The sequence below is a fragment of the Lycium ferocissimum genome, chromosome 11 (assembly GCF_029784015.1).
Source record: "Lycium ferocissimum isolate CSIRO_LF1 chromosome 11, AGI_CSIRO_Lferr_CH_V1, whole genome shotgun sequence".
NCBI lineage: Eukaryota > Viridiplantae > Streptophyta > Magnoliopsida > Solanales > Solanaceae > Lycium > Lycium ferocissimum.
In genome coordinates this window covers 35,922,313-35,933,548 of record NC_081352.1, presented here as the reverse complement: position 1 = coordinate 35,933,548, position 11,236 = coordinate 35,922,313, and the positions used below count along the sequence as shown (strand labels likewise).

The window sequence follows — 11,236 nt, the reverse complement described above, 5'->3', positions numbered from 1 at the left end:
GCACCTAATTAATTTTGCCAAATAAAAGAGCTGATCAGGGCTTGCTTCCTTTGTTCATCTTAACTGTGCATTTACTCTTACCTTTTTCAATTTTGTACCTAACTTCCATTAAATAACACTACTGAATTACTCTTTCCACTTACGTCTTTCAAAGTAACACAACTAACGGCTGCTATCTATCCGGCGGTCTTAACCAAAGGTGGAGTCTGAATCTTTAGTTTATGAATTATGAACCATATTAATCATTTTTGTTTTGCCGAGCCAGTAACTTTTATAAGGCTGGCTCTGCCCTATTTAACTCAATATTTCATATTTTCCATTTTGTTTTTGGACTTGCTTGCTATACATCGATAGTGTAAATAATGTTTTTACATCACCAATGAAAGTTAATTAGTTATAATAGGTTATTCTTGTGTCATTAGGAAACGAAAACTTGGGAGATTCAATTTGCCACTCGTTCTTAAAGAACAAGGAAGCCTTTTTCAAGTCTTAGTTTTTAACTCGTATTACGCCCTTGACAGAGGAGGATGACGAAAGCGAGTCTAAGATAGAGACTAACAGATTAAGCTGGCAAGTTTCCGAAGAAGGTGTGCATGGCCGATCCCACGTCATAATGGGAGAGGAAAGTGAAGAACTTTATAAGGAATAACAGAAGTTTCACATGGTATATATGTGCGCTTTTGGCTCGATCGATAATATCATAATGGTGTAGCCCAAGTGACACCAAAGCGGACAATATGTACCATGAGCTTAGGTTGTGACAAATATAACAGTGCTTAAAACATAAACTCTTAAACAACTAACCATGTCTCACAATCTCTTCCCATTTTTATAAACTTCCATGGTTAAACCTAAAGCCAACCCTTTACCCTCCCTGTATATTTCTTTTTCTTCGAATTTTGTGTGAAGCAGAAACCAGCAAGAAAAGGAAATCGTTGAATATTAGATGCGTGAATCTTTATCTAAGTCAATACTTCGTGTTACATATGCACATAGTCACTATAAATATAACACGCTCTAGAATTACGCCATGCAATAGGGTAGGAAACTGCATAATTAATAATCATATTAAATGATTGAAAAGTCTGTTTACCAAAGTTGTAAGTTTCGTCGGATGCTACATAATAGAGGTATGGTATATCTTATGGTTCATTCAAGGTGCATAATTAATGTCTTCATTCAATTGTGTACCTAACTGACTAACTCATTAAGCAAAACTTAATTGCTACTACTGGCCTGACTTATAAGTATTTAATACAGTAGTAGTACTAAAGTAGCTCACCCGCTCCCTATCTAACTCCTATAATCATTATCAGAATTACAAACGCCTTCCATGTGCACAAGCACTACGTATAAAATCGAGTACTGTCCTTCCTCTGATTTTACTGACTTTAAATTAAAATTTGAATTTATCTCTACTCGATCAACTTATATGAATATAATCATTTAACTACTAACATGCATTCGTGCATATATGCCATTCTTAAGGTACTCAATTTTAGTTGCTTTAATATGTACATCACAGATGCAAAACCCTCTTAACAGCTTTTCCTAATTACAAATTAGCTCAAGACCATTTTTCTACCATTTTCGATCAGGCCACAATCTTCTCCATCTATAACTATTTCTAGATAGAATTGTTTCCTATAGCTACTTCTCTATCAAATTATTTGCTCGTGTTATTGCTACATTTTCTCGGTTGTTTTTTAGATCATATGTCTTTTAAACAACATATATAATATCAACAATCGCTTCCCCAGTTTGAACTGAGAAATAACCAAACTCTAGTCTGGCGTTTTTTGTTTTTAGCTTAGGGTATTTTTGTTCAAATATTTTTTCATGCCAAAAGAGCAGCTAATTCCTTATTATATTTCAAAAAACAATGACTAAATTTTTAAATTTGTCACAAATAATGTGGGTTGCCAAAATGGGCCTCCAGAAGGGTAGTAGGTAAATGATAAAGTGAGAAGTTATATCATTTTTTTGCGCGGATTGCCCATTAAATTCTTCTAACGGGTAATTTCTAATTTTGCAACCCTCGATAAATTAGTCCAAAATTACATACAAAATATTGCATTTACGAACAATTTTTGAACACCGATCTTACACAAAATTAAACTCAAAAATTACACGTAAAATCTAATGAGGTTGAAATTTCAACCAATAAAGCAAAATTCAAAAAAAAAAAAAAGACAAAAACTAGAAAAAACGGTAGTTATGGGTCGCGTGTATTCTATGGGTGTAAAAGGTCATACACTTGCATTAAGGAATTGTTTATAAATTTATGCAACCCCAACCTTATTTTCTCACAATTTAGCAATGAAAATACAATGGGCTATGTTCTTGGCGGTGTCGATGGCGGCGGTCCGGCATAACTTTGGTAATTTCTTAAGAAGAGAAAAAGGAGAGAGAAGAAGAAAGCTGCTTTCACTCGCTATTAAAATTTTTTGGTGCCATGTCAGCTAAAAGGCCACAAAAATATTGAAAAAATAAGTGAAGGAATTACCAAAGTTGCGTTAATCCAGCATATTAAGGGGGTATTTATGTATTTTCCCTAACTACTAAGGTACTCAAAGTTGCCATTCTTAAGGTACTCAATTTTAGTTGCTTTAATATGTACATCACAGATGCAAAACCCTCTTAACAGCTTTTCCTAATTACAAATTAGCTCAAGACCATTTTTCTACCATTTTCGATCAGGCCAAACTTCTCCATCTATAACTATTTCTAGAAAGAATTGTTTCCTATAACTACTTCTCTATCAAATTATTTGCTCGTGTTATTGCTACATTTTCTGGGTTGTTTTTTAGATCATATGTCTTTTAAACAACATATATAATATCAACAATCGTTCCTGGAGTTTGAACTGAGAAATAACCAAACTCTAGTCTGGTGTCTTTTGTTTTTAGCTTAGGATATTTTTGTTCAAATATTTTTTCATGCCAAAAGAGGAATTCCTTATTATATTTCAAAAAACAATGACTAAATTTTTAAAGATTGTCAAAATAATGTGGATTGCCAAAATTTAAAGCCTCCAAAGAAGGGCAGTATTGATAAAGTGAGAAGTTATATTAATGTGGGCTTCACTTCTATTATTGGTTAGCCCATAAGGATTGGGCCGAGGTCTGCAATTTTAAGTTTGGGTAGTTGTTGGCAGTAGATGCATGTCTGTTAATACTTACTACTTAGTATGGACTGTCTATAAAATTGATATACCACTTTAAGTGCCATCCCATCTTGTGCATTGTGAAACTTTAATTTAAAACAATCATAATGCAAGGAGAACTGATAGGCTATGATTTGTTGCATTATGCTTGTTTGCTAATTGGAATGAGCTGTTAACAGAAGCAATGAGAGTAATGGTGCCCCATCAATCATGAACGCCATGGCATCTAAACTAACGGACTTGGTATTAATTGTTTCTCCACGTTCTATAGGAGACTTGTATTGACATATTACAAGTATTATTAAATTCAAGGTATTTCATATTAGTGGCTAATATGATGGGTAAGTGACCTACCATAATTTTACTTGTTAAACTCTTGAAACTACCATTCGATGATTTGTTCACTTAATATCCACTAACATGAATGTGTTTTTATGATAAAATTTGATTTTAATAATTAATTGGAAGTTATTTAAGTCATGCAATATTATTGAGCTATTATATTCCCAAGAGCACAAGCCAAAAGTATTATCTATCCAAATAATCTTATTATATTTCAAGTTTTAAAATTGAATTGATGAATATTATAACAAGTATTGATTTTCATATTATTTTTGTAAGAATATATAACAAATGGAGCCAAATGGCGTTGGAAGAAGTATTTCTTATATTTTGCTATCCCCTATGGCAATGGACAGGTTACATTCCTATTTTACCGTGGGTCAACTTACTTTTTTTTTTTTTTTTTTTTTTTTTTTTTTTTAAAGAATTCTATCGCTTATATCGCCAACTAAAATAATAATAGGAAAATATTTCTTTTTATTTGGTATATTAATGTATGTGTGTTTGTATATATACACACACGTACTTTATATATAACTAGTATATATTTTTTATACATTTGAATAAATGCTAATTATTTTTTAAGCGGCCTAATGTGTCACTTTTCCTTTTAACTTTTCACTTTTGATAGGTAAATAATCAAATTTTGAAAAGTACAGCGGGTTTATATTAGGGCCCAGGGTCCAAAGCGGACCTAACCGAAAAGGACGCTTAAGCTTTGGAGGGAAATCCAAAGCAAAAATTCAAACCCAGAATAGAGACAAACCACCGTAAAGCATGTCCCATTTATTCTTTAATTAACTCATTATTAATTCAAACACATAAGTCAAACGGAATCATATTAATTTAATTAATACTACTTAATTCGGTTTGTTACAAAGTTGACATCCAATTAATCATTTTCTTCTGTTTCCAACTCTCCATTGTATTCTCCGAAATCCACATTTAGGGTTCGTGGAAATTCTTCAATGTCGCTAAGCAGTAGTAGCGATAGCAGTCGGGTTTCCGGGCCGGACTTTCATCTTTCCGATGAAATACTTTCGGTTATTCCGATTGACCCGTATGACCAATTGGATCTTGCTAGGAAGATTACTTCAATGGCTATAGCTTCTAGGGTTACGAAACTGGAGTCGGAAACGGGTCGGCTTCGTCAGAAGGTTCATGAAAAGGATCGGGTTATTGCGGAGCTCCAGGATAAAGTGTCTCAGCTCGAACAAGCTTGTCATGAAACTGAAATGCGGTTGAAATTCACTTGTGAAGATAATGTACTGCATCTATTTAGCTTGTCTTTCATTTCTATCCCTTGCATTTTTATTTAGTTATCGCGCCGTTCCTTATTTTTAGTAGTATTATTTATTTATCGCGCTGAGCCGAGGGTCTATCGGAAACAGCCTCCCTACCTCTCAAGGTAGGAGTAAGGTCTGCACACACTCTGCCCTCTCCAGACCCCACCTTGTGGGATTATATTGGGTATGTTGTTGTTGTATTTATTTATCGCGTAGTTTTTTATTCTTCAATGTGTATTACTGTCTATATTGCTGCATTTGTTTTGTTATATCTTGTTATTTTGCTGTCTTATTTTATTTGAGCCAAGCGTCTATTGAAAACAACCTCTCTACCTCACAAAGGTAGGGGTAAGGTTTGCGTACATCCTACCCTCCTTAGATCCCACTTGTGATTTTACACTGGGCATGTTGTTGTTATTGCATTTGTTTGGAATGGAAAAGCCTTATTGGTGGTTGAAATTCAGCGTTGAAGATAATGTAATGCTTATTTGCCCTTACTTTTCATTTCTACCTCTTGCGTTTGTTTGGGATCCTGCTGTTTCTTTGCTTCGGTTATCGCATTATTTTGTTGTTGTTAGTGTTCTTTTTTTCTGAATGCTATGTAATGATTTCCCTATTACTCCCTCCGTCCCAATTTATGCGACACCATTTGACTAGGCACGGAGTTAAAGAAAAAAAGGGATACTTTTGAAATCTGTGGGGCTGTAAATCATTTCATAGAGTTAAATTGTTTTTAAATACAAAAAAGGTGTCATTATTTATGGGACAGACTAAAAAGGAAAGTGTGCCACATAAATTGGGATAGAGGGAGTATTTGCAAGACGCTTTACTTCTTTATTTTCATTTTCAAATTGCTTTGATATGAGTTACTTGAGCCGAGAGTCTTTCGGAAACAGCCTCTCTATCTCTATGAGGTAGGGGTAAGGTTTGCGTACACTCTACTCTCCCCAGACACATGTGATATTACATTGGGTGTTGTTGTTGTTGCATTTGTTTGGAATGAAAAGGCCTCAATCTTTTTTTTTTTGTTTTAAATGACAGATGAAGCTTTCGAAGGAGAGGGATTCATTGGCTATGACAGCAAAGAAAATGGGTCGAGATTTGGCAAAGGTGATAAATTTGTTATTCCCCTGCTATCTCTTTTAAATTTTGTTCTGCATATAGTTAAAAATCTTATTTAAGTTGAAAGTTTTTTAATGATTTTTTAGAGGTTTATGCTTTAATTAGACTTGGGTTAATCCTACTGTTTGGCACTCTCTCTGTCCCATTTGCTAGTATGGTGTTTGACTGTATATTGAGCTTAAAATGTTAGTTTGACGTATATATTATATAAGTTGTAGTGACGAGAACATTATAGTAATTACCGAAAAGCTAATTTGATTTTGAAATATCATCCCATCAATGTTTAAAATTAAAATTTTGATAGTTAAATAAATTTGAATTCTTTGTGAAAGTTACATTTTGGGATGTCCTAAAATGAAAAGACTGTCATGTAAATTGGACAAAGAGAGCATTGTTCCCCTTATTTAGATTATATATTCGATTTCAAAGAGATGACTATGAAACCTCTGTTCACTGGCAATTAGTAGATTGATTTTCTATGCTGTTGTGCCCCTAAAGTTAGTTTTACTAGGTTATCTGATGAAAGCAAGACTTGGTACATTGAGTTCAACTTAATTGGTGAACTTATAAGTTTCCCTTGTTCCAATGTGCTGGACTCCCTCCTCTTTTTGATATGCATTGCTAAAACGTTCTTTTCTTTTTGGTATAAAACCTAAAGTTAGTCTAACTAGGTTCTATGAAGAAAGCAAGATTTACTTACGGGCTTAGACCTTTTTGATAAATCCAAAGTGACCAAGAGGCTGAAGTTTGGGTCTTGAGATTAGAGCATACGCTCAATACAATTTGAATTTCGAACCCAAATCTTAAGGTTATGAGTGGAGTAGCTCAAGAGACTATAAATCTTTTTGGGAACCTTTTCATAACTAAAGTTGAACTGGTTTATTTCTCTAACAATTTTTAGCAGTAAAGTGATGACTAACAAGAACTAACCCACATTAACAGTGACTGGCTGATGACATATTCTTTTCTTTATGAATTGATAAGCATAACCTTTCCAAAATACAAGACAAAAAATTAGGGAATGAATTATCTTTTGTGTATAAGTATAACTCTTTTAGGTCAGTGAGACACTGAGATCCCCGTTGTAATGAATAGCAAGGAAAGAAATAGATGATAAAAGTAATGAACTTATTAGGGAAGGTAACACAATGAGAAGTATATTTAAAGCTAGCACATTGGCCCATTGTCAAGGCTCTGTGATAGCCGTACTTCTGTCATCCTTAGATTTTCCTATCCCATCAATCAACTATTGGACCAAAAATAAGTTATCAATAGTACTGCTGCTATGTATGAAACTTCATTGGAAGGGTTTGAGCAGTTTTTCACAGGGGGAATTAACTTTTAGCCCAGACTTTGGTCATTATTTTATAAATCATCAATCACATTAGACTGAGAAATGGGCCTAAATTGGCTTATATAGTGAGAATTTTCCACCTTACAGATAAGTGATTCAGGTAATATTATGCTTTTCCTCAATGCAGCCAAATCCACAGCTTGGTGTATGAGCTGATAGACCTTCCCATTAACAATGGCATAATTCTTGTATTAGTTCTTGTTCATTACCCGTGTCACCTTCCATATCTATATCTTGTGATGAGAAAGCGGTCTCGTCCTTTGATATTCTTACTACTTCACTGGGAGCCGCTTCCGATGATAGAGTCAGGGCATTAAGGAGAAGAGACTTATCAATATATCCTCACCCTACATAAGTGGTTTCCATAGCTCTGATCATTTGATTGAAACTCCTGTTGTAGCTTCTGCCTCTGCTATATCATATATTGCTTACTTTGATTGCAGCAGCATAAACTTGCTTTCTTTTTTTGACAGTTGGAGACTTTTAAACGGCAACTGGTGCAGTCTCTTAGTGATGATAATTCATCGGTAAGATTTCGGAATCTTAATCTCTTTGTGTTTCGTTTTGGGAAAATCATGAAGAGAGTAACTTAGGGCCCATTGGACATACCAATATTTTCCTTCCTTTTCAAATAACTGTTTGGTTATACATTGTGGTCAACTTTTCACTCCAACTAGAGTTGAGTTTTTCAAGTTTAAAGAAGTGGTAATAAAACAGAATTCCCTTATAGAACTTTCAACATTTTTTCAAGTGAAATGCATGTTCAAACACAACTCCAATTTTCACATGCCCCCTTTCAACTAGACTTGAAAGACTATTTTTTTCAAATATCATCAAATTCGTATCCAAACGCCTAATCAAACTTCCTAAAAGAAGTTTTTGGTAATAATGTTGGAATTCAAATATTTGCGCTAGGCAAATTTCCCATTACTTGTATCAGTAGAGCAAGACCTTTTTTTTTCCCTTATCCTGTGCTTCCGCTGGACTAAATTGCCAATCTTGTTTCTGCATCTTCAGCAAGCTGAAACTGTTGATATTGGCACTTACGACCAATCTACCCATAAGGCCTATTCTGTAAAGGGTAAGTCTTGGCTTCAATTTGTATGTATTTCCTGTGATGTGTTCATCTGGTCATGTTCAAGATTTTATGTCACACTTTTGGCTGCTTCAAGATATGGAGTTCTGTCTTTGATGTTCTAAATTTGGTCTTGCTAATTATATCCTGCAGAGGAGGTGAACAGCTATGGAGTACACCATTCTTTCGGTGGTTCTATGGACAGCACAGTAATTAATGATGATGGTATTTGCACATTACATTCTGCTTCTTATAATATGATGTAGCAAAAGCAGTGAACGTTTTTCCATTTTCTTGGATCCAGCCTCAAAGCGAGCTGTGCAAAGATTTTCCATGACACCTTACATAACACCGCGTCTTACTCCAACTGGAACTCCCAAAATAATTTCAACTAGTGTATCTCCTAGAAGATATTCTGTTGCTGCATCTCCTCAGAGGACATCCGGTGCCAATTCTCCAACAAACTTTCAATATGACGGACGAGGTTCAATGTCATCTTATTTTCCATCAAGTCAACAGTCATCAGCAGCTAACTCTCCTCCAAAGGCACGCCCATTGCCAGGTAACTAAGAACTGACTTTTTAAGTTTCCTTTTGTGAGCTGTGGAAATGTTACTGCTATCTGTTCTCTTGCATTTATGGTGTTGCATATTTAGAAAGTCATTCTTGGTTGAGATCATTTTGAAAAATCATGCTACTGACTGGTTTACACATGATCCTCTGATTCGGTTTCCTTAATGCGAATTACCAGGTCAAACTCCTCGAATTGATGGGAAGGAGTTCTTCCGACAAGCTAGGTGGATAGCTAAACTACCTTCTTTCTGTTTAATTTGTTTATAGTAAGGATCTTTCACCTGACAGTAAATGCATGTTGCTGATGCAGGAGTCGTCTATCCTATGAGCAGTTCAGTGCATTTCTGACCAACATTAAGGAATTAAATGCACAAAAGCAATCTCGTGAGGTGATGAAAGTAATTAGGATCGTTAGGCTATTAGCGTCCTGTGAATTCCTCTTATTTGTCTACTCAGTAACTGAATGCTTTCTACTATTCCTTTTCTGCCTTTATAAATGTAGGAAACTTTGAAAAAAGCAGAAGAGATTTTCGGGACAGATAACAAAGATCTTTATCTGTCGTTCCAAGGTTTGCTTAACCGTAGTGCTCGGTGAAAGCAACAGAGTGAATCAGTGAACATGGGTATATGTGATCTCATCCTTTTTTTTTTTTTTTTTTGGTCATGATATTATGGAGACATTTATTTGGTGTCTTGATTGTTTTTGCATGTGTCTAAAGTTGACTAAGATCATACGAAATTTTCACAGATATGGTCCAACTTGGTACAAGTACTTCAAAGAGAATCAAAACAAAGAGATCTTTCCGCTGCGCAAAAGTTCATAAGGGATGTAGTTAACAAGGACTGCTGCAGAATATGCTCTAGCCGATGAATTGATATTAAGTTTTCGGTTTTCAATATTTCATGGATGCTTTCTGTATATTATTGCATTTTTTTTTAACTCTACATCATCATCCCACACCTAGCTGTGGGATCAGCAGATGATAATCAAATTGATGTTGGTCCATAGATTTTTCAATAGAAAGTCGACTGGCTCCGTTTAGACCCAAAATAGGTGGAAATGACTTGATGATCAATACATTAGCTTCGTTATGACTGACCTCGCCTTTTTTGCGTTTTTCGGTCTAGAAATAGAAATTCGAGATCATTTCAGCTTCGATATGTATTAGTCCATAAATATTTCAAAAAAAATAAACATTGACCGATTCCGTTTAGACTCAAACTTGATGGAAGTGGTCTGCTGACCAGTACTAATAGCTTCTTCAAGACTAACATCGCGTTTTTAATGTTTCTGAGTTATGAAATAGAAATTCGAGATCATCTTAGCTTTCGGCATGTGTTAGTCTATTGATTTTTTTTTTATTTTTTATTTAAATTTAACCGGCTCCGTTTAGACCCAAAATTGGTGGAAATAACCTGGCAACCAATACTATTAGATTCGTCATGATTGGCCTCGTATTTTTGTGTTTTTGAGTCACGAAAAATAAATTTGAGATCATCTCAATTTTCGATGACTATTAGTCCATGAATTTTTCAATAAAAAGATGATCGACTCCGTTTAGACCCAAAATTGGTGGAAATGACTTGGTGACCAAAACTAATAGCTTCGTTAAGACTAACCTTGCTTTTTTTGCGTTTTTCGGTCTAAAATAGAAATTCGAGATCATCTCAACTTCGGTATTTGTTTTGCGTTTCTGGGTTGCGAAACAGACATTCGAGATCATCGCAGCTTTCAGTGAGTGTTAGTCCAAAGATTTTTCACTAGAAAGTCGATCGGCTCCGTTTAGACCCAAAATCAGTGAAAATGACTTGATGACCAATACTAATAGCTTCGTTATTACTCAACTCGCTTTTTTTGCGTTTCTCGATCTAGAAACAGAAATTCGAGATCATCTCAGCTTCGGTGTGTGTTAGTTCATATATATTTAAAAAAAAATTGACCCACTCCGTTTAGGCTCAAACTTGATGGAAGTGGTCTAGTGACCAGTACTAATAACTTCGTCATTACTGACGTAGCGTTTTTAGTGTTTCTGAGTTACGAAATAGAAATTCGAAATCATCTCAGCTTTCAGAATGTGTTAGTCAATTGATTTTTCAAAAATAAAATAAAATTGATCGGCTCCGTTTAGATCCAAATTTGGTGAAAATGGCCTGGTAACCAATACTATTAGCTTCGTAATGATAGGACTTGTGTTTTTGCGTCTGAGTCACGAAAAATAAATTCGAGATCATCTCAATTTTCGATGAGTGTTAGTCCATGGATTTTTCAATAAAAAGTCGATCGGCTCCGTTTAGACCCAAAATTGTTAAAATGATTTG

The 11,236-nt window shown here is 34.8% G+C and overlaps 1 protein-coding gene and 1 long non-coding RNA gene across 3 annotated transcripts in view; both read left to right on the top strand.

The window, feature by feature from the left end:
• Positions 1 to 11,236, top strand: part of LOC132035856 (uncharacterized) — a 63,056-nt gene that overhangs the window by 37,120 nt on the left and 14,700 nt on the right. The gene's annotated exons all lie outside the window — the stretch shown is intronic.
• LOC132036934 (uncharacterized protein At4g15545-like) lies at positions 4,247 to 9,968 on the top strand. Of its 2 annotated transcripts, none has more exons than XM_059427347.1 (10): positions 4,247 to 4,773; positions 5,836 to 5,904; positions 7,744 to 7,797; positions 8,288 to 8,351; positions 8,499 to 8,570; positions 8,650 to 8,907; positions 9,096 to 9,141; positions 9,228 to 9,306; positions 9,420 to 9,522; positions 9,667 to 9,968. In XM_059427347.1, the coding sequence occupies exons 1-9, from the start codon at positions 4,477 to 4,479 to the stop codon at positions 9,510 to 9,512; spliced, it is 1,032 nt and encodes a 343-aa protein (XP_059283330.1). In that variant the 5' UTR covers positions 4,247 to 4,476; the 3' UTR covers positions 9,513 to 9,522; positions 9,667 to 9,968. The 2 variants fall into 2 exon arrangements, with proteins under 2 accessions (XP_059283330.1, XP_059283329.1); XM_059427346.1 differs by having other exon boundaries at positions 4,249 to 4,773; positions 9,420 to 9,540; positions 9,666 to 9,968.

Bases quoted from the DNA above. Each gene is read 5' to 3' on its own strand.
- LOC132036934 (XM_059427347.1), top strand. From the start codon at position 4,477: ATGTCGCTAAGCAGTAGTAGCGATAGCAGTCGGGTTTCCGGGCCGGAC. The intron at 7,798-8,287 runs GTAAGATTTCGG...CTGCATCTTCAG, and splicing joins TTAGTGATGATAATTCATCG to CAAGCTGAAACTGTTGATAT. The intron at 9,307-9,419 runs GTGATGAAAGTA...TTATAAATGTAG, and splicing joins CACAAAAGCAATCTCGTGAG to GAAACTTTGAAAAAAGCAGA.